This window comes from Camelus ferus, chromosome 33, assembly GCF_009834535.1.
Source record: "Camelus ferus isolate YT-003-E chromosome 33, BCGSAC_Cfer_1.0, whole genome shotgun sequence".
In the NCBI taxonomy this organism is placed as follows: Eukaryota; Metazoa; Chordata; class Mammalia; order Artiodactyla; family Camelidae; genus Camelus; species Camelus ferus.
In genome coordinates, this window is record NC_045728.1 from 9,832,065 (window position 1) to 9,855,208 (window position 23,144).

General features: G+C 51.4%; 1 protein-coding gene across 6 annotated transcripts in view; it reads right to left on the minus strand.

Annotated features, from left to right (window-relative positions):
- GRIK4 (glutamate ionotropic receptor kainate type subunit 4) overlaps window positions 1-23,144 on the minus strand; it is a 387,436-nt gene that overhangs the window by 66,860 nt on the left and 297,432 nt on the right. For all 6 annotated transcript variants that reach the window (XR_004317018.1, XM_032472706.1, XM_032472703.1 and 3 more), the window contains 2 exons: window positions 8,123-8,230; window positions 1,980-2,183 (listed from right to left, as the gene is read on the minus strand). Coding sequence is in view for 5 of the 6 variants with exons in the window: in XM_032472706.1 (XP_032328597.1) it covers window positions 1,980-2,183; window positions 8,123-8,230 (312 nt within the window). In the remaining variant the exon portion in view is untranslated. The remainder of the gene's footprint in view (window positions 1-1,979; window positions 2,184-8,122; window positions 8,231-23,144) is intronic.

Genomic DNA, 23,144 nt, shown 5'->3' on the forward strand with positions numbered 1-23,144 from the left:
GCTCATTAGGGGGCTGATGAGGGAATGGCTGTGCACTGACTCCGACAGCCCTGAAGTCACCCTACCAGTCTCCAGGCAGCCCAAGGGGCTGAAGAAATGGGCTCAAGGTGACTGAGTACCTTGCTAAGAGGGGGAAGAAAAGGCCTGGCATTTCCACTCGCTGGGCTTTAACCACCGGGCTGCATCTCTGCTGGGGAATCCAGACAAGAAGGCTGCTTTAGGAGGGGGGCTGGGACTTACAGAAAAGCAGCGCGCCCTTTTCTGGAGCGCGGGCTTTGTCAGGAGTGGGGCTCAAGTATCAAAGACAGTAGCAGCCTTCCCCCTTCCCAAGCCCTGCCTCTGTGAGGGGCTCCCAGGGCCTCCTGGGGCTTCTTTGATTGTCTGCAAGCCTCTCCCTGTGAAGGTCTCACCCCGAACCGGCTCATCCTGGACTCTAGGAACCGGGCAGCTCACAGTCTGGCTGAGCAAGTCTGCTTTTGACCCCGCTTGGTCGCTGCAAATGCTGTCAGGCAAACTCTTAACCACCTTCTCACCTCAGCTCTTAAGCACTTTTTCCATGCTCTTGTCTATAAGGAACGTTTCACGATGCGTTGCCAAGGATTGCTTATTTAAGAGCCCGACTAACATTTTTACCCTTGAAGACAAGGATTTTTAAAATGTATCTTTTATCCCAAGTTTGGTACATATAAAGGGTTAAGATCATATTAATTCGATAGAAAAAGGAAAGGGAGAGAAGAAGGGAGGAAAGAAAAAAGCGTGCAAGGGAGAGAGGATAAAACGAAGGAGAGAAAAAGGGTCTGGAATCATGTGGACTTTTCTTGGTGTCCTGTGAGCCCAGCTGCGGTGGGAAGCACGTGGGCTCTGGAGTTAGACACATCGGGCTCAAATCCCAGCCCGGTCTCACGCTAAACGGATGGCTTCAGACAAGGCATTCAAGCTCGCCGAGTCCAGGCAGTGCATTTGTAAAATGCGGATCTCAACTTGCTGAAAGGTATGTTCCAAGAGGACTAGAGACAGTGTATAAAGCAGCCTGCAGGTTGGCACTGGCCGGGAGGCTGCAGGGGCTCCATCTGCACTTGGAAAGCACACTGGAGGGACCGATTGGTTCAAGGTCGCACTAAGAACCTAGGTCTGTGCTCTCTGCAATGGGCACCCATCATCTGTCCCGACCAGAAAAACTTGGTTGTGGAAACATGGGCAGTGAATTAGCAACAATTTAATTAATTTTTACAGACGTTGATAGTGTGTACCAAGAAAACAAGAGCTCCCCCCCCCCCAGCGGGAAGAACTTTCTGCAGCCTCGCTCTAACCTGACAGTGATTGACATTCTAAGATGCTCACCTGCATTTTAATCCAGGCTCCACACTCACCCTGAAAATCTACAGCCTGTCAAAGTGCACCTTGGCCCCGGGTCTGGAAAAGCACATTAACAGTAGCAGAATATAACACAAGAAGTAACAAAATCACTGTGACTGTGACCAACACCTCTGACAGCTGATCTCTCTTCCCCCGTGATTTAACCATGTCACCTTGACGGCACCTCTCAAGGGTCAAAGTCAACCGACATGGGCGCATTCTACTCTCCCAGAGCCTGTCCAAGCTCTGCCAGGGGTTCTGATGACCAACAAAATTGGAACAAACCAAAAGCACCTGGATTACGGAGGTGCCAAGAATGGAAGCCAAACTCTCTAAGCTGTGTACATTGGTCCAAGCCTCCATTACCTGTTACAAGTGCCAGACGGGACTGGGAGAGCCACAGGGCAGGGGTCATGCTGGTCGTATTCACCAATATATACCTCCAGTGCCTGGCTCAGTGCCAGCTCCAGAGAGATTTGTGCAACGAATAAACAAATAAATGGAAAATGCGTGAACGTTTAACCGAATACACGGCAGGTTCATGAGCATACAGCACAGCCTTATGTCCCTCCGTCTCCCTCCCCAGCCCATCCCCAAATCCAAATCACCTGCACTTTCCTTACCCGAGCGATCAGCTCCCCGACCATTCCCGTCCAGGTGCCGTTGGCCTCGGGCACGCCGTACACACCGTCCCCAACCAGGCGGATCTTGTAGTTGAACCGGAGGATCTCCGCCAGCTCCTTGAGCATGTCCACACAGAAGCCCTCGTAGCGGTCATTGCCTTCCATCTCCTGGTGGTTCCCCTTCAGCATTAAATACGGGTTTTCCTGCAGCAAAACTGGGCAGCTGTCATTCTCATCTTAGCCCTGGTGTCTCAGCCACGCATGATGAGGGGGCCGGGGACACGGGGAGGGAAGTGGCCTGGCGAATGGGCTACTTCGTAGGCGGCAATTAGCTCCCCTCCCCTTGTCTTACCAGAAACCCACAATGGTCCCACCACACAGCAGGTCCAGTTACAGCCCCTCTAACTTGTTTAAGGTCATCATTTGACCCCACTCCTCATTTTATTCATTCTTTATTTTTCTCTTCCTTTTGTTCATTCCACACAGACCTATTGCTGGGCATTGTGAGATACAAGGATGCTGACAACAGAGCAGGCTAGGTTCTCACAGGGACTGAACAATGCATCGCAAAGCAGAACAAGTCCAGCCGTGAGTGTTGGGAGGAGGGCTGGGTCTCCAGTGAAGTGTCCAGGGAAGGTTCCATGGGGGAGGTGGGACCCAAGATGGGTTCCGGAGGATGACGGAGCACTGACAGGTGGAAGTCGTGTGAATGGAGGTCATCACAGGCAGGGTCAAGGGCAGAGTCCTCAGTGAGAAGGAACATGGCCCGTCCAGTGGCTAATGGATCGCCCTTGAGTGGGAGTCTGGGTTGTGTGGAGGGGTGCGAGGACACACATAGAAAGATGACTTCGGGTCTGCGTGGGCCTTGGATGCCAGGACGACGTAACCGTACATGATACCTACACAGGAGGGGGCACTGAAGGTTTTAAAGACCTAAGGGTGTGAGTGAAGACTATTAAGCGGCAAGGTAGACAAGGTCTGGGAGTGAGGACAGACCCTCTCCTTGTATGACATGCGGAGTCCTGGGCCGCAGTCTGGCTCAGGTGGACTGCAGAGAGCCGGAGAGGGTCAGGCTTGACGCCAGGCTGGGTGTGGGCACAGGAGGCAGGGTACCAGACCCTCGGAGCCTGAGCAGACGACTGAAGATGGTGTCATCATGGCCATGGATGGCTTGGAAAGGGAGAGGTTTTGGAACATGTTGAATTTGAGGGGCTGGTGGGCAATCCGGGAGGGAACATCCGACTGAATGTTGAAAACGCGGAGCGAGGGCAAGGCTGGGGCAGAGATCGGGCGGCCTCTGTATGGAGGTGGGGGCAGAAGCTGCAGGATATGGGAGGTCCCCGAGGGGGAAGGACTAAGGAAGCACAGCAGAGGGATGAGACCAGTCTTCGAGAGCGGGGAGATGAAGACAAAGCAGAAGCTGACGGAAAAGCTGAAAATCAGGAAAACGTGGTCAAGGAGGAAGGGGTGTCCTGCAGGGGGATGCAGGCTTCCCACACAGGGAGAAGCAGGGCTGGGAACCCGTGACTGGGTCACAGGTCACCGAAGACCTTCAAAGGCAGATTCGGGGTGGGGGCGGCGGGGGGGGGGAAAGCCCTGCAGGGACTGGCAGTGAACGAGAGGTACACAAGTGAGTGTGGATTTTTGAGAAGTTAGACAAAGGAAGCAGGTCGCTGCTCCATCCCACTGCTACTGGTCACGTCTCTCTCCAAACTTCAGCTCCCCATCTGCAAAGAACAAGGCTGGAAGACCCCCAGGGTCCACCATCCCTTGATGGATGATTCCCTAAACTGAAGGGCAGCTCAAGAGCAGCAGGGAACAGGTAAGGTGGTGATGGTGGTGTCTTAGGATGGGAGGGACCAGACTATATGTGTAGATAGAGGACAGGGAGGGAGGAATCCCTTGAAAGGGAGAGATGAGAGAAGGACAAAGGGGAAGTGCTAGTCGGCGCAGCCAGGTCCCAGGAGAGGCAGGGTCCAGGTGAGTGTGAGGCTGGGAAGGGGGCCTGGGGCAAATTTACTGGTGGAGAGCACGGATGTGGACATAGAGAGGAGGTGAGGAGGCCAGAGGTGGGGGAACCATGACAGCCAGCCCTCCGAGTTGTGTTGGGGCAGGCAGGAGGGAAGGCTTGGTGTGTGGGAAGGTTTGCTCGGGGGTGGGAGGGGAGCGAGCAGAGGTGAGCACAGGGACTGTCCGGCTGAGTCAGGAGGCTGAATGCAGATGGATAGCTGGGAGCAGGGACTGCAAGACAGCTGACTTGGGGACCGGCAGGAGGTGAGACGGCTGAGCATCATGGTGGCATCAATTCTAGAAGCTAAGAGAGGAAGTGCTGAAATGCTGGTTTGCTGAGCACAGGCTGGAAGGGGCTTGTGGGTGGGCGAAGGTGGAGAGCCAGCAGACCAGAGGTCACAAAGGGAGGAAGAGGGACAGCGGTCTTGTGGGAGTGATGAAGTGGAAGAGGGGAAGGTCGGAGGTTCGGCGCCAGGGAGACGGGGGTCTGAGTTGAAGGTGACGTGGTTCTGGTTCACGATCAAGTGCACTGTCATGTCAGTGGGATGGCACCAGGCTTCCTGCTCTCCTTACACACTGTCTTCCACTCAAGGGCTTCTCTCTGCCCTTCTTCTGCCTAACCTAACTCATCTCTGTCCTCGGGGTCCCACTGCCTCCTCTAATGCTGACCCATTTCTCAGAACTCCTCCTGCACTCACTCCAGGGCCTCAAACACTCATCCTCCATCCTCCTCTTGTGCCTGCTCCCAGGTAGAACATACATGGGGCCCGGGACCCACTCCTCCCTTTCTCTGGTGCCCCCGCCTGGCTCCTGCATTCAGCACTTATGGATTGTATGAGTGAAAAGTGCTGAATTGGCCTCTCAGACCTGGGCTGGGCTAGGGGTTTCCATGTCTGGGCTGGAAGGCCACGTCCCAGGGTATCTTTAATCATCCCAAGGAGTGTCACAAAATTCTTCTCCCCAGGCACTCTCTACTCAGGCTAATTTAAAATTCACCGACTTATTTAGAGTAAATAAACCCAAGGCCAGTGTTGGAGGGAGGAGCGTGTGGGAAAGGTTGGGGCTCACTGGCATCTTGGAAAGTGTGGGGGCTAATTCTGTGTATTTGCTGGTATTCACCAATAAATCCTTCCCAAGTCCCAACTGTACCCTGACGGGAGCAGAAACAACAGGGATGTGTGCTGAGTTTTAAGGGATAAATCAGATAGGATTACCATTTCCCAAGGATATATCCCACAAATGGTCACCAAGGATTAAATTGAGGTAATCATTCCTGGTGAGAATTACTGACGTGTACCAGCCATCTTAGACACACGCACGAGAGAAGGTTCTTGTCTGAACTGTGCTTGCCGTGTTATTAAACGTCACATAGACACAAAAGTGTCCTTCCCCACCCTCTTGAGCACATGTGTGCATGCACGCATAACACATAGGGTCAGAGTCTAGGAACACACACATTTCCCAGTCTAGGAACACAACCCTGTGGTCTCAGTATCACTGTGGGTCGATGTCAAAGCACAGAGCCTGGTCCAATTCCAGACCCAGAAGGGCAGGAAGTACACCCCAGCAATGTCCCCATCTCCCTCTCTCAAACTCTTGCTGGCTTATGAGGAATTCCTTCGTTCAAATTCTAATAATCAAGCTCTTACTTTGTGTTAGGCACCCTGATCTTTCAGGAGCCCTCACTCTGGAAGGGGAGGTAGAGCTATAAATGACAACCTCTCATACGAGAAATGTCACAACAGAGGAGTGTACGAAATGCTAGAGACAGAGAGAGGGCAGGAGGCAACTAGGGAAGACTTCACGGAACAGGTGACATCTGAGCAGAGCTCTGAAGGGTGCAGAAGTATTTCCAGTTGGAAACAGGAATTAGGGGAGAGGGTATTCTGTGCAGAGGGAACAGCATTTACAGAGGCAGGGAACAGCATGAGACGGTGAGGAGGTGCTGGGCCGTCCAGTATGCACAGAGAGGAAGCAGGTACAGCGGGCCGGGCCTGATGATCAGGGGTTTATCTTCCAAGTTCAGGGCGGGTGGGCCCTGGGCAGCACCGAAGGGCTGTAGGTAAGGAAATGACAGGACATTCTGCTTTCAGAAGGACCACACTGCCAGAAGAGGGGGATAGGGAGGTAAGACCAAGCAAGTGAGAAGCCTTGAGGGGCCCTTTGAGGCCTTGAGGCCTTTGAGGAGGCCACGCCGCAGCTCCGGTAAAGAGGTGGTTGGGCCCGAGTTAGGCCAGGAGCTTAAGGATGGACAGGAGGGGACAGACTCAGAATGGCCTTCAGGTGCCAGAGAGGACAGTGGGAGGAAGGGCCCAGCCGTCACGCTGTGTGCTGCCCCCTCGGCCAGGACTGCAGCTCACCATGGCCCCAGCTCAGCCAGGATCTCCCAGATCTCAGCTGGTATGGCGTCACCAGCCCCTTCGAATCTTGCTGACATGCTCACACTGGTTCAGATGAGAGAAGGCTGGAGCAGAGATGGGGAGTGACGAACACCCTGGGAGTGGGGCTGCCCTCCCCATCCTTGGCTCAGACTCCTCCCTCTGCCTGGAATGTTCCTTCACAGACAGCCACTTGGCTGTCATCTGCTCAGATCTTCCCTTCTCAGTGGGGCCGGCACTCCCCCTTGCCTTCCCCAGATCTGCCTATTCCGGAACCCTTAAAACAGTGCGCAGCACACAATAGGGTCCCTACCCCACAATATCCACTGAAGGAGTGATAGAACATATTCAGGGACCCCCTGTCTCATACCAAGCAAATGAAGGGAAAATAGACGAGCCTGGCATTCAAGTTCCTGTGCACTCTGGACCCAAGCCACTCTCCTGGCTTCACGTCTTTCCCCTCTCTACCAATGCCCATTTCCCGGAAACCAGCGCTCCTCGGCACTTCCTGAGTGCCTGACGACGCTCTCCCTCATTCACCTCTGCCTCCCCATATCTCCCTGTCTTTGGTGGCCCATCCTCCGCGTCCCTCTTCTCTGAAGGCTTTGCTGACCTCCTGGATGGGACGGGACCGTTCTTTCCTTTAACGCCCACTGGGCTAGGTGTGCGCCTCCTTCCTGGCTTTCGTGCCTCTCGGCTTACAGTAGGTCAGTAATTCTGGTCCCAGGCTCCTGGGCCCTGGGGGTTCATGGGGGTAGTGATGGTGGTCCCTGACCTCTATTTATTATCTGGAAAGCCTGAAAGAAACGGTCACATTTCTAGACTTGCACAGTTAGCGATGATAAGGCTGAGCCAGGCCAACTGAAAAGTCAAATCTCTGTTTGGGGCTGGAATTCTATCAGCGTGGCCACTCTGGTCATCTCCTGCTGATAAGATGTTGGGCCAGGCAGGCAAATATGTTTTTGATCTGTTAAAAGGAAGTTGGAGGAGGGGGACAAACTATTACTTAGCAAATTACAGCAAATATAGATTATTGCTTAATAGATGTAGTTGGTTTAATTGACAAATCTTTTAAAATATGAGGTCTTCAGGTGTGGGGAGGAAGAAGACCTTGGCCGTGAATGTACTTGACTCGTGCCACCTGCTAAGTTACAGCCTCTTCGAGGACAGAGACTGAGTCTTCCTCATCTTGGTGACTCCAGGGATGAACAGGAAGGAAGCCCCAGTGCCTGGCACACAGGCGGAAGGGCTTGCTAATTGTCAAAGAGAATTGAATCAGATAAAAAAGGCAGACTGGTCCCTTGCTATAGAGATCGAGAACTTTCTTTTGATCATCTGGCCATGAAAACCCACTGAAATTCAGGTGTCCACCGGCGGGGGTGGGGGCAGAGGGAGGAATTTGTACATGAAGGTACCAGCAAAGTAGGCTGTTGTGAAGAGCTGGGGCCACCCCGATGGACTTCTCCCACCTGAGTCATAAGGTCCCCGTCCCTTGGCCACGAACAGCTGCCCCGGGAAGAGGCATCCACCAGCTGTGGGGTTTCTCCACCCCACCCCTCTTCCCCAGCTCTTTGGAACTCATCAGATATTTCCATATGAAATAGCAACTTGAGTTTAATTACACTGTCATAAATTGGCCTCGGGGCCGTGATTAGCGCTCCACCTTCTGTTCACTGGGAGGCTGTGAGCACTGAGGGATGGAGGGGGAACCCTGGGGAGCGGCAGCTGGGAGGCCCTGGGGGGGACCCTGCTTACCAGGATGGTGGTGACGACCAGGGTGGTGTTGAAGAGACTGTCAGAGATGTTGGAGGCGTAGAGGTGGCTGTCCATGCTGAGGCCGTCCGCCACGTGCCACTGGCCAATCTGAGGAGACCAAGGAGAGAGTCTGGGAAGGGGTGGAGGAAGGAGGCGGCTGGGGAGCTGGGCTGCTGAGGTCCTGCGGCCCTCCAGGCTTGGGGCAGCCGAGAGGCCAGTCCCCTGAATCCGGCTGGGCCGCATGGAAACCAGAGAAGGAGAGATGATGTGGTGTGTGGAGCAGACCGGTTGGGCTTGGGCAGGGTTCTTGTGACGTAGGGTGGGGGGGCAGTCAGGGAAGGGTGGGGAGACCTGAGGGGACGGGAAGACTTAAGAGAAGAGGAAGAGGGAAATGGAAAAAGAAAACAGGAACGGGCTGCAGTCCGGGGACGTGCTCTCCCGTGGAGGGGATGGGAGCACGTGCACCTGCGCCATCTTGAGGCAGGACTGAGCCGCGCAGCCCTTCTGCTCCAGTCCGCCCTCAGTCACCCTCACCATCTCTGTAAGAGTCAGAACGGCTATGAGAGAGAACGGCATACACGAGACTCCTTGACGAAAGTTTGCCGAATGATTCAGTGCGTGGATGAACCAGAGCGGGAAGGAAGCCTCAGGTCCTAGTCCTGGTGGGTCCCCTTGCTGGCTACGAGAACTTAGGCCAGTTACTTGAATCTTTCCAAGTCTCAGCTTCCCCTGCTGTAAAGGGCAGTGGCAATGTTTGCCCTGCCTCCTTCTCAGAGCCAACTGACATCACAGATGTGCCAGTTTGATGTTACATTATTCAGCTAGACCCAGGCACATGGATCTCGACTGCATAACCCCGGAAGGGTTACTGAACCTCTCTGAACATGTTTCCTCATCTGTAAAATGGGAATAACAGAAACTTCATTGTGAGGATGTAGTTAAGCTGAGACTCAAGAATAAATGTTCTTTTCCTTTCTCTGTTCTATCATCTTATCTTCTAGGGGGAAAAAATCCACAACTTACTCAGTTCCCCATTCTAGAAAGTCATCTAAATAGAAACTCAACATCATCGGGTTTTTAGATGGTTTGTTTTCCCAGTGGAACCCTTTTTATAACTACACATACGTGTGTGCAATACCAATATATTTCTGTTAGCTGGAGCCCCTGGCAAATCTTTCTGGTGCTGAGTGTTGGAGGTGGGCAGCCAGGAGAGATGGCTGACAGCTGGCTGGAAACTCAATGAAATGCACACACCCGCCTCTGCCAGGCACCTCCGGGCAGCAGCAGCAGCTTCCCTGGAAAACCCGCACAAGTTCCCTGGGTGCCACGTGGCTCTTCCCACCAGGGCTGGGCTCTGGGCTCTTTTTGTGGAAGGTCCAACCACAGTGGAGCCATGTCTCACCTCTGGCCCCCACACCCCCACCCCAGGGCCAGAGGGTTGAGAGTCCTGGGGAGCAGTAACCATCTCCCCGACGTCATGGTCCAGAGTTTGAGGAGGAGGGGGCCAAGCTGGACCCCTCCAGCTCCAGGAAAGAGCTTGATCGTCTCTGAAAGTGAGCCTTTCATCTGCCAGCAGGGAGATAATCAAAACCTCCTCTCTGAGCCTCAGTGAGCACGCCACCCAGAGGGGGCTGGGCAGCTTTCTCCACTTCTGGGACAGCAGAAGAGTGATGTACACACTCCTGTTCATTTTCATTTACAAGCAGAGTCTCCTGCATAGCCACCTGGGAAGCCCCATGTGACAGACAAAGGGACAGACACCAAGATAAAAGAGCTCACTCAGCTTGTCTGAGGCCACCTCCCATCAGCTGAGAAGCCTGGAGCTCTAACCCCTGTGCCCTGAGCCCCGGTTGAGTCTTCTTAAGGAAGCCTCTGTGGCCATCCTGCCTGGCTCTCCAGTGTCCTGCTGCACGTTGTGTTTACTTGTCTGTCTGCCCCACCAGCCTGCGTGGGGCTGACCTACTCATGCTCACACCTCAGCATGAGGGGCCGGTACCCGGAGGCAGGGGAAGCCATCATCTCATATCGGCTGACTGCTGCTGTGGGTGAGGCGTGGGCAGGAGGCAGGGGAGCCCCCTCGGGCTCTGGGAGTGCCTACTGTCTCTCAGAGGGACTAGCCAGGTCAAGGTATTTCCTGAGCTTCCCCTCCTCCCCTCTCTCTGCAGGGGAGAGGGGTGGGGAGCATGAGGGGCGAGCTGCTAGGGGAACTGGAAGGGCAACAAGAGTCATGGGACACCTGGTGTGCGAGATGTGTTCCATCATCTCTGAATTCTCCCACCAACCCTGGGGAGCAGTGATGGCGTTTTTATATTACTCATGAGGAAACTGAGGCTCAGAGGTTTAACGGCTTGCCCAAGGTGGTACACGGGCTGGAACCCAGAGCTGTCTGACTCCTGAATCCAAGATCTTTCCCATCTCTGCTGCTATCCCTTGAAGGGCGGATGGCCATGCCCTCCACATAAGCAGGCCTGGCCAACCAGAGAAAGGCTGCAAGGGACCTCAGCCTCCCAGCAAGAATCCCGCACACAGCTCTTTACTCATGAATTTTTACATCCACAAAGCCAGGTGAAATGAGGCTATTTCCCTGTCTCTGAAGCGGCTAGAACTGGCTCCTGATGGTCTCCAAGGATGGGAAGGGCCAGTTTTGGACAGAGGATGTAAAGAACAATTGGGTCAGATGTTAGCATCTGGATATTTGGGACAGGACTGAACTTCTTAGAGTCCTGCCCCCCTAAACACGCACTTCACACTGACAGGCCCAGCCAGACCTCCTTCCCCCCAAATTTCCCACCCTGTTGTTCTCGGGGGACCCAATCCTCACTAACTGCCTGCCTCAGCCCCAGACTCCCTGGCTGACCCAAACCACAAGACAGATTCCCACAAAAGCCGAGGATAGAAATGATTTACCCAGAGCCAGATCCAACAGCCTGAGCAATGTCCCCCACCCACCTCCCACCTCTGGAGACATGGCAAGGAGACTAATTAGTCCCCAGGCTCTAGTCAGGAAATGATTCTCCCACCCACCCTCCCATTAGCCCCCAAGAAATTAATAAACTCATCAGATCCAACAAAGCGGCTTGGCAGCTATTACACAGTGCAATCTAATTGCAGAAAGGCAGTGGGAGGGAGAGCAAGAGACAGAGCCAGGCGCCCTGGGATCCAGGCTGATTGCCCCACCCAGTGGGCACCTTCCAGGCCACACGCATGCCAGGGGCGGGCAGGAGACATAGCTCTCATCACTGACAATCTGTGGCTCTGCCTGCAGCCAAATTCCCTTGCTCCACCCCGCTGACACCTGCCCCCAAACCTCCTGCAGGAACAGCTGTTTTGTAAGCCTTTTCCACATGCCCACATGTGCAGGCTTGATTATGCTTCAAATAATGTCTTTCTGGGGCCCTCTCTTGGCACTTCCTGTCTCTCCCACTGGCTCTGCCTTTCCACCAGTTTAGAGACCCTAGGGGCTGCAGTGAAAGGAGGAGAGGGTGTGCATGTGGACACCACCACTGCTAGCCTACACAGCTCCTTAATGCAGGTAAAGGCTCCCCCAGGGCTGATGTGGCCCTGCGGGCACGCAGCTGGGCATGTGGATGTCAGCCTCCACTTGCCAGTGAGCATCACAGTCCACATCACGGACACAGTCACGCTGGAAGACCTGAGTTTAACTTGGCTTCTCTGTTTATGAGCTGTGTGACCCTGAGTCACAATCCCTCTGAGCCTCAGTTTCCCCATCTACAAAATGGGGATTAAAATAGCCATGATTCCCTCATTGGGTTCTTAAGGAGATTAAGTCAGATGGTGCAGGTGCAGAGAACCAGGCGAGCATTCACGGAATTTGCCATGCTGTCATCTGAGACAGAAGGTGGGATCGCTTCCGTGCCTCACACTTTGCACTGCAGACGTTATCAGATTAGACCCGAGTCTCAAGGTTTTGGTTCCTGGACCAGCAACATCAGCACCAGAAATGCGAATTCCCCAGGCCCAGGCTGACTGCACCCGACACCCCAGGCGCAGACCCGCAGCACGAGTGTCAGGGGTTCCGATGCAGCCTGGATTAGAGCAGCACGAAGAGCGACTCTGACCACAAACACGGGGACAGGGAGGCGCAGGCGTGCAGGAGTGGACAGTGGCTGAAGGCCCAAAGGGCTCCTGGGAAAAAAGGCCCTGACTCGTTTGATTTGCCAGTTTCTGCGGTGTAAACACTTCCAACCATGGCCGATGTCAAGCTGCCAGCATGTCACAGGACACCGCGTTGGGGAGAGAAGTGCGCGATGGGATCTTGCTAGCCGGGGTGCCACCGGATTGCATACAAATCTCACTGCCACCCTACTTTATTAGTAAGGAAAGGAAAGTCCAAATAAGGTAAGAATTTACCCAAGTCACAGAGCTCATAGGTAGAAAAAAAACAAAACAAAACAGGATTCAAAACAAGGCCAACGTGCTGCTTAACTGAGATCATGATGTGGAAAACAAATGTGGACCACACTCCTGAGTCCTTGCTCTTAGAAAGCAACTGATGAAAGACGTCTTTTGTCAAATGTGAAAATTCAGGCCAACATAACTGACAGGGGATGCGTCTGCACGTGCACAGAAAGTATCCTTTATCCAACATCCCCAAAGGACACAGAATACATACGAATTAAAAGTAATCTTACTCCTTTAAGCACTAACACATAGGGGATTTAATTATTTATTTGGAAGTATTATTTCCCAAAATTCTTTTGCAGGAAATTAAACTTTCTGCTGTCCCCCTACGCAGAGGGGACACCTTTACCTTCATACAGTGTCACCACCACGAAGCCAGTTACTACACTGTCTGCTCACTGGTTATTGGAACGTGGCGTCTTCTTCCCCTCATTTCTGTGCTTTCATAAGTTAGTCTACTTTTCATAGTGTTTCTTTTCTCACTGTGAACTGTCACTGCTGACTGCTCTCAGGACAGCTGTGTCGAAGAGCACTTGTCCTTCCAGCAGCTGTGTTGGGAGCCCTGGGTGAGCCACCAGGAGACGGAGCTTGAAAGAATTACTGGAAGGAAAGCACAGATAAGGCCTGATGAGCCGAGGGGGTTTAGTGAACAGGCTCTGTGACACTGATGGGGGCAACCCGTGGTCCCTCGGAGGGGCAACTGCTGTACCACTGAACGAGTGTCAGAGACCTGCGTTCGGTCTGCCTGAGTGACCCTGCGTCAGCGTGAGCAAGCTGGTCACTCCCTCAGCAACACACCGTGAGCAATGCTTGCCCAGGGGTCCTGACCGCAGGCGTCCTCCGCTGCTTCCTGAAAGAGCTGGTGGCGGGTCACCTGCAGTCTGGAGACTCGCATTAGCACCCAGCACCTCGTCCACAGGGCTGGGTGACGCTGAGCAAGTCAGTTAATGATCCCGAGGCTCACCCTTCCCTGGCCTCCACCCTAGTCCAAATTCCCACCGAACCTGCCTGGACTAGGATCCTAGGACCTCTCCTGGTTCTGTTCTCCACACAGCAGCAACCAGCTGCCTCTAAAAACCTCAAAGACGATCACACCAACCGCTGGTGAAAACTCTTCAATTCTTTTCCCACTTCGGTTGAAGGACAGAGACCAAAATCCTCAACACAGCCCACCAGGCCCACGAGGCCCGGCCGCGGGCCTCTCCCCACGTTCATCTCACAGCCCAGCTTCTACGGCTTTATCTGTGCTCCGGTCACAACTGCGTGTTCCAGTGCAGCAAGCTCCTTCCTGCCGGGGTCTCTGTGCGCGCCATTTCCTGTCTGGAAGTCTCCCTGCTGCACGGCCCCCTGCCCCTCAAGCCCTACTTCAGCTAGTTCAGGGGCTGGCAAACCACGGACTATGGGCTCCATCCGGCCCGCCGCCTGTTGCAGGAAATAAAGTTTTATTGGAACACAGCCACGCCCGTTCACTGATGCGCTGTCTGTGACTACGTTCATCTACAACAGAAAAGCCGCCAAGGTCTAAATGTTTACTCTCTGGGCGTGTTTTATAGAAGTTTTCCAGGGGGGGAGGGTATAGCTCAAGTGGTGGAGCCCGTGCTTAGCATGCACGAGGTCCAGGGTTCAATCCCCAGCACCTCTTCTAAAAATAACTAATAAAACCTAATTACCTTTCCCCCTGCAAATAATAATAATAAAGAAGTTTTCCAAACCCTGGTCCAGTTTATGTGTATCCCTCAGTCCTCAGGTTGTAAATCACTACCTCCAGGACCTCTCCTTTAACTCCCAAAGTCAAACTTCTTCCCGAACCACATTCTCTTCCTTTAAAACATCTGTCTCTGGCCGTCAGTCTACATTCACTAATGAGGCCATTGCTCAGCGCTTGTCTTTCTCCCTGTGCGCTGACGGAGAGCGCTCCGCAGTCGCCTGAGCTGGGCGGTCCAGCCCAGAGCAGCCACACGCCTCCTGCTCCCCCTGGAATCACTCAGGGTTGTCATTCCGCTTTGTTCTCTCCCAACGAGGTAGAAAGGGACTCATTTTGAACAGCCTGAGGGACCTTCTCACATCTGTACCTGCCTCCGTGGGTAGGCGCACGGCTCTATAACATTTAATACTTTATGTGCGTTGAGATGATCTCTGCACTCAGTGCTGCCAGGATCCAGCTTGCAGACAGGCTGACATAACTCCAAGGCCCGGCAAGTCCTTCTGCTCCAGAATCAGGACTTCACGAACACTTACTGATCAGCTCTGCAGGCTGGGCACTTAGTCACATGGTTTGTTTACATAAATTTCCCTGATTCTGCATAATAATCCTCTCAGTACTCCCACCTAAGAAATGCAGGCACTTCGGACAGCAATAAAAATGCTTAATGCAGGCACCTCATACAAATTTTTGTTGAATGATGAATGAATAAAACTGAAACTCAGAGATGTCAAGCAGCTAGCTGAGAATTACAGTTAATAGGGGATGAAACTGGAATTTGAACTCACATTCTATTTGCTACTATACCATCTGGTCGGGTCAGGGCAGGTACAAGCTACCCCAACCTTAAGACCTGGGCCTTCCATATACCTCTCTGATCACTGTGAACCTGTTCTTCGGTGAACATAGCCCTGAAGGGTGTCAGCTACAAGAGTCCCCAAGAGTGAGCCTGGTCAAGGCAAACGGTAGTTTCTTAGGGGCTTAGCACAGAGGGAGGGAGCCAGAAGACACACATTTTCTTAACTCCTTTGCGTAAGCTGTGTGACCTTGAGCAAGTCACTTAACCTCTCTGAATCTTTCTCATCTGAAAAATAGAAATAAATGAATCTGCCTGTCCGTTGTACAGCATTGCTATTGATAATCAACTGAGTTAGTGTGTATGATGGCTTTTGATGAGCCATAATAAACCATGGGAACCTAAGATAATACTACTATCGTCCATCTGGTGGACATGCAGCTGACCAGAAGTCAAATTCCACCCTGCCATTTGCATGTGGCCTTGGGAAGCCAGTTTTGCTACCTATAAGATAAGGGTGGTTAGTCTTTCTTCCCTTCTCCTCTTGTTGGGCTGATATGAGGCGATCACAGATCAAAAGTTTAAAGGCCTACATAAAAAACAATACAGTAATGCCATTTGCAGCAACATGGATGGATCTGGAGATCGTCATTCTAAGTGAAGTAAGCCAGAAAGAGAAAGAAAAATATCATATGATAGCACTTATTTGTGGAATATTTTTAAAAAGATAGACACAAACTTATTTACAAAACAGAAACAGACTCACAGACATAGAAAACAAACTTATGGTTACCAAAGGGGAAAAAGAGTGGGAAGGGATAAATTGGGAGGTCGAGATTTGCAGATGCTAACTACTATACGTAGGACAGATAAATAACACGTTTCTCCTGTATAGCACAGGGAACGGTGTTTAATATCTTATAGTAGCCTATAGTGAAAAAGAATATGAAAAGGAATATATGTATGTATATGTATGACTGAAAAATTATGCTGTACACCAGAAACTGACACAACATTGTAAACTGACTATACTTCAATTTAAAAAATGGAAAAAAAAAAGTTTAAAAGCCTACAACCAAATGCAAGCTTTTTATTCCAGATCCTTGTTCTCTAGGGCCGTCCGAAGTTGGACCAGCCATAACCAATGACTCACGTGTTTTAACCTCAGGAGCAGGATTCATAGTTAAAGTTCTCATTCGGAAGAACACCTACAATAATGCCCTAGTGTCTCCTCGAGGGCACAGAGCTCGTTTCAATCTATAGGCAGGAAAAACGACAGTCTGGTGTGGATCAGAATCACGGGGGCTGGAGACCCCAGGAACTGAGACTGAGCACAGTTTAGAGTCTCTGTAGTACGGGTCTGTGCCTTGATGTACGACCAGGGAAAGGGTTTGTAATGTAAGCCTCCACGGTGAACCCCTGGCATGAAGGAACAAAATGTTTATTGAATTTAAATCCAGTGTCTCCAGTCGTAGAAGTTTAGTTCACATGGGAGACTGGGTTGTGAGGAACAGCTGGTGCCTGAGGGGCTGATCTGGGGAACAAAGGGAGATGTTGATGTTGGCTGAAGACCCCATTCTTTCAGCCAAAATATTCTTCTAGCACAAAATATGTACTTACATGCAGAATACTGTGAAAACTCGGGTTCAGAGGACAACAGTGGCAAATGCCAAAGGTAAGAGATCAGAAGCTAAGCCCAGGAAAAGCCGCAGGGACGCCATATCGAATGAGCTTTCCCTGGGCTTCTTCAACCTTCAGCTGAGCTGGTCTACGGCAGTGTTTTGTTCAGCTGTGGCTGCTCCCCATTAGTGGGTTACGAAATCAATTTAGTAGGTCAAGACCTGCATTTTGAAAATGAAATATGTGTCTAGAATAGATCAGAGTGCAATCCACAGAGCGGGGGCAACTATTGTTTCATAAGCTTTGGTTTCAATTATGTGTAGGTGGGTGTTAATGTGCCGCCTGGATTGCAACCTAAATGCAAGTCATGCTCAAAAAGGATGAACATGCCTGGTGCCAGGCATCTGGACACCTTACCTGTTCACTGATCTATAACCAGCACCTCACAGAGTACCTAGAACACGGCTGATGCTCCATAAATGTATTTTTGGCATCAGTGAACTCCTATCCCGGTCACTTGTAACTAAAGACTAACTACAAGAAAACCATACAAGCAGATCTTTTTGAACATTTACTGTGTGCTAAATACTGGACTAAATGCTTTACATTTGTCATCTAATTTAATCTTCCCAGCCACACTGTAAGGGAGGTACAGCTATCATCCCTGTTTTGCAGATTAGAAAACTGAGGCTCCAAGAGGTGAGGTTTCTTTGCCCAAAGTTCCATAGTTGATTCAGATTCGATCCTAGGCAGGTCCACTCTGCGGCACTGCCCCCAAGATATTAATTTTCCTGGGCTGTGGATATGCAGTTAAACATCTGGTAAACATCTGAACTGTTATTCCTTATCCATTGGTATTTGCCGTTAAGCTTTCCCGCCTGAGAGTCCCCATCCCTGAGGTCAGTCTTTGCTTTCCTTTGTCTTCGACTCTGACTTATGTATTTAGATGAGGACATTTAAATAAAGCCTGCAGAAGGGGACAGTGGGGTACAGTGGAAAAAGAAAAGCGTCAGGAATTCCGACTTCCTGACTGGCTCTGGTCTCAAATCCCGCCCATGACCATCAGGCTGGGAGCTCTTGTTTGGGCTCATACACTCCCCTTCACTTGGGGATGCCCAGCCATCCATCAGCCTTTGGCCTGAATGTCACCTCCTTGGGAATGCCTTTCCCAACCTCTGACTCAGTGCGTCACCATCATAGGGACTCACCCATAACGCCCTGAGTTTCTCCTTTGTAGCACTCAACATGCAATCATTTAGATAATTATCTATTTCATGCAATTATTTAGATAATTATTTGTTTCAAGTCCATTTCCCCCACTAGAAAATACATTCCCTGACTGATGAGCCTCTGTCTTACTCCTCACATATCCCTAATGCCTTGTGTGGAATCAATGCTTAGTAAATATTTGACAATTGCATTAATAAATTCCCCTTTGTCATTCCCGCTCCCAGGATAGTGCCTGGCCCAGGATGGGTGATCGATAAGTATCTGTTGAATTGAATTATGAAATTCCTTTGGGCGAGTCCCTTCTTTTTCATCTTCAGTTATTTTACCTACAAAAGAAGGATCTCATCTAGCCCCTTCCAGCTCCAACATGAATTCCTGAAGACGCCAGGTGGATTTATAATGGGGTATAGTTCTTCAAAGGGTTTTGGGGCAAAGCCAGGGAGAGACAGGCCTGAGAGGGACGACACAGAGAGGACTCGGGAGGAGACGGGAGGGGGGCACCGGAAGCTCAGCTGCCCAGGCATGAAGGTGAAACAGATGGCCACCTACGAGAGGGGTGCCGGGAGGGACCCTCTCCCACCTGCAAGGGGACAGCTCTCTCTGAGCCCCGTGGCTGATACCTGGCGTCCCTCCATGAAAGAGCCTAGTCTGAGAGCGAAGATGCTGAGTTTGGTTAACACAGAAATAAATCTCAAAGTGTTAGCACCTTATTATTCAATGCAACTGGTATTTTCTGAGCACCCATTCAGTGGCAGGTATGATGCAAGGGAAGAGAGTGTTCCTCTGCTCAGACCACGTCTGGAATATCGCACCCTGTTCCAGGCAGCACTCCTTAGGTGGAGCACAGACTACCTGGAGTGTGTGCCAAGTATACGGACCAGGAAGGGAAAGAGACTGAAACCACATGCTAGAAGGAAAAGTGAAAGGCAGTCATGGGAAGGATGAAATACACGTGTGAACCCAAGAACCAGAACTAAGGACCAAAGGAGAAAGAAAGAACTCCATCCAATAGATAGAGAAACATTCTAACAGCGCGAACTTTCTGTGATGGAATATGCTGTCCCTAGAGGTAGTGAGTCTCCCGACGCTGGAGGCATTTAAGCCCAGATGCTACTTCATGAGAACACATTTGCAAGAATCTAAGCATTTGATCAGAGGACCTTTACTAATCCTTTCAGCCCCAAGAGAGTAGGATCTCGATTCTACTTCTACGTCAGGGGAATCAGGAGGAAGGTCAGGGTATCAAGGAGGGTAGATGAGGTCCTTGGACAGTGTGAGGAAACAAGAGAGCAGAGGTGTGGGTTAACAAGTGCAGAAAGGCCACTGTGGGAGAACTTCAGCCATTCATTAGGTTTGCTCATTCCTGGTCTTCTCTCCTGGCTGAACTCATTACAGTGCATTCTCATTATTCATGGTAGTTAATGTTCTATAAAGTATCCACAAACACTGAATCAGGGGAGATTGAACCACTGCTCCTAAGGGAAAAACGGCTGGGTTCCTAAGAGCCTCTGGTCACAATATTTTCATCAACCAATCAACACATAACTTTGTTTTATGTGTGTTTCCGCTGATAGACATTTAATATATGCTGTTGATTCATTAATTTTGAACAAATGCATTCCAAGTCATGCCTGAATAATGTTTTTATAACACCTGTATTTTCTTTGTAAGGCACACCCCAGTTTCCTGCACTTAGGAACACTACTAGACAGCACTTCAGAAATTAAGCATGGGGGGCGGGGTCATCTTAACAGCGAAATCGCCAAGAAAAAGCACAAACATGTGAAAAAAGACATGACACTGAAGAAATCGTGAAAAGGATACTTGTTTACAGCACGAGACTAAAGAACAAGGCAGAGCCTCCCCTCGTTTGACCTCAGCTGGGAACATGCCCGGCGACCCACTCAAATTTTTCACTGCTCTGTGCATGTCTGCGAAGCGCGCCATGAGTACTGAACTGGGGTCAGAAATGGATTTTAGAGAGTAGACCAGCTGGCAAATACGGAACCTGCAAGTAATGAGGATCAGTGGTACTTGTCTGCACTTGAATGCTTGGCTCTTGCCCAGATGTGCCCAGACTTCCATTCCGCAGCCCCAACCTCTGGGATGTGAAGTGGAATTTGGTCAAGCCCTCACCACTCCTCCCGCCAAAGAGAACAAACTGACGGTGGTGACTCTTTTCAGGGACTCTGGTGAAACATAAATATCGTCTAGGGCAGGAGCGGAGCTCGCTTCACTCCACTCGGCGCTGGCTAAATATACCAATCCCCGGTGACACTCTCAGGGATCTAACAGACTCTCCAGCTAGCTTAGGGCATTAGGAGTTAAATTTCCCTGAGCAGGGCAGGGAAATTTCTTGGACAGAAGTCCAGATTTTGATCATTTCTTTCACCTACATCTCAACTTCCTCTTTTTCTTGTGCGGTCAAAAGATCTCCCAGACGCTCTTCTAAACATTTTGGAAGGTAATCAAACTAGCATCGGGTGAATGCACGGCAGAGCCTGTAAACAGGAAGACTCAGCTGCACAGCCCTCTCTCACCTCCAGAAGATGGAAGGTATTTCAAATTAGCTGCTGAGGAGAGAATTTATCAGAGAGCTCAGGCGTGCTCGAGAATTTTCATCTTACAGGAAAATTACTGCCAATGCACGAGGCACAGTCAGGGCATGGAGAGTGCCCGGCTTCATTTGTTAAGCTCGCTGGGTGCGGAAGTATCTTGGGGAAGCAGTCGTACTAATAACACACAACTTTGAGCTCTGAGAGGCAGATGCCAATTGAACTAGTGATTCTAACAAAGCATCTGGGCTGAAGGAAGTTGTTCGCTGCCCATCCAGCAGGCGTCAGTGGAATGCTGGAGGGCAGGGGGAAGGTGCATCACTGGGCTTCTAGGGATGGACTGAGGATGGCCCTTCGCTGCTCCTAGATGGATGTAGGCTGCAGGTGGGACATGGTGTGTGGCTGGGCCTCCTTGTGCTCTGGAAGGATGGGGAGCTTTTAGTTGGGGGTATCAGCAGCTCCACTATGGGCAGTGCCACTGTGGACTCTCCCAGGAGTACAGCCACGACTTCTGGTTTTCACCTTCACCCAGAGCCACTGCAAAGAGGAACTGGGATACTGCCATGTTAGGGATGGAGGAAAGAGAAGGAGAGGTGGGGGAGGGCTGCAGGGAAACCCATCCCGAAGCAGGGACGGGCCAGCTGGCAGAATTTATTCCCAGCGAGCATGGCTGGCATGGGCTGGCCCCTCATCCCTCTTGCGGGGCTCTGGAGTTCCAGCAGGAGTGACGTGAGCATATGGCTCAGTCCTGCTTTGTCTTTCTCTCTGCCCTGAACTAGGCGAGAAGCGAGGTTCCAGGAAATACCGCATGCAAAGATAGAGAATTATATGGACAGACATCTCCACCAGAGACAACAGAACTAAAATTTGCACAACAGAGTAGAATCCTCAAGGCACAGCTATAAAAAAATATTTCATTTTGTTCTCACAATAATTTGATGATGCACATAAAGCAGATATTATTATGACCATCATCTCTATTTTACTGAGGAAGCACAGAGTGGCGGAATGCTGGGGCTCAGCCTGAGTCTTTCCTCGTTCCCATGGTGCCTGCCCCTGCCACAGCTCCCTCTCATCTCCCTGGGTTTTCCCCTCCTCCTGGCCTGCCTGCCTTCGCTCCTCCACACCTCTGGCCTGGGGCCTGCCCCGCATCTCATCAGAGCTGCTTCATGAGACTAAATTGGCAGCTCAGCCCTTCCAGCTCTCCCAGGCATGAGCTGGCTGCAGAGGCGCGGGAAGTCATCACTCAGAACTGGCAAACTTCCCCAGGCTGAGCTCAGGCAGGATGCGTGATCGGGCATATTACAAGAAATATATTTAAAACGCAGCACTTTCAAACCCTGCTCCTCTGCCCACAAGCAGCCCCCCTTTTGAAAATACAAGTAGCTCTAATTTGTTTGCCGGCTGATGCGTGAATAAGCTTCTGCAGCCAGTGAATTTTCCATCAAAGCTGATAAGCCGGAAGTCCCTGTGCTTTGGGAGAAAGAGCTAGAAGTCTGTGGGCCAAGGGAAGCAGGAGGAGAGAAGGCCCTCAGGTGACACCTTTCCAAAGCCAGCTCATCTGCCTCCTGGCTGTCAGTCATCCCAGGGGTGACCAGGAGAGCCAGATGCCCTCACAGGAGGAGGTACTTAATAGACTTTTAATTAACCAGAGGCGTACCGCTGTTAGAGAATGGAAAGCCAATGGGAAGGGAGCAATGTATCAAAGATTTGAGGGGCCTTCCACTCCGATTTTCAAATTCCAGTTGCCAATCAGGAGGCTTGTCATGTGGAATCTCTCTTGAACAAACGGGGAGCAGTGGCTTTGGAAAAGTCTTGACAAAATCCTCGGTCCCTGGGGCTCCCCACACACGCCCCAGGTCCCAGAACCAAAGCTCTGTGCACACTAGTCCTTGTTCAGAGGTGTACCCTTTCTCCCGGCCCATGCTGAGCCCAGACCCAGCTGGGCGGTGCTGGGTTGGTACTCAAGGAGTCCCCAAGCCTGGAGGGACAGCAGTGCGAGCATGCTACAGTAGAGGCAGGCACAGGGAGCAGTTAAAAGGGGCACCGGAAGACTCCCTAAGGAGGGGCTTGATGATCCGAACTCGGGAGACGTGAGCAGGAGTGGCTGGCTGGGCATGGGGGTGAGGGGACAGGCACGGGGCGTCAGACAGCCTGGTGTGTGCCCTAGCATCGCTGCGGTAGGGCGTGCGGGGTGGCACGGGAGGAGGCTCAAAAGTGGGCAGGGCTGTACACCAGAAATTGACACATTGTAACTGACTATACTCCAATAATAAAAAACTAAGAAAAAAAAGTAGGCAGGGCCCAGCACGTGACAGCCTTGCTGTGGAGCTGCCATTTACCCTGAAAGCAAACGGGAGCCGCCGTGAGGTTTTCAGCCCAGGAATGACATCCCCGTCTGCATTCTCCAGTGGGAAAGCTGGACTCGATAGCCTTTCAGGTCTCCTCCAAGTCTAAGAATTTATGATATTCTGTGAGATATTGTCAGCCATTCTAAACCACGAGCCAATTCCCCTATTCCCGGCTCCTTAATAAAAAGGAAGAAATAAGTGACTTCTCTGTCACCTTCAAAGCAGCCCCCAGACCACTGATCTGATCTCTTTTTCCCCCTCCCTCCACCTGGGAATCCGCTGCCTCAGAATTTCCTCATCAAAGGCCAAGTGGCTGGGAGTGGCCCACCAAACAGCCCCCCAGCCG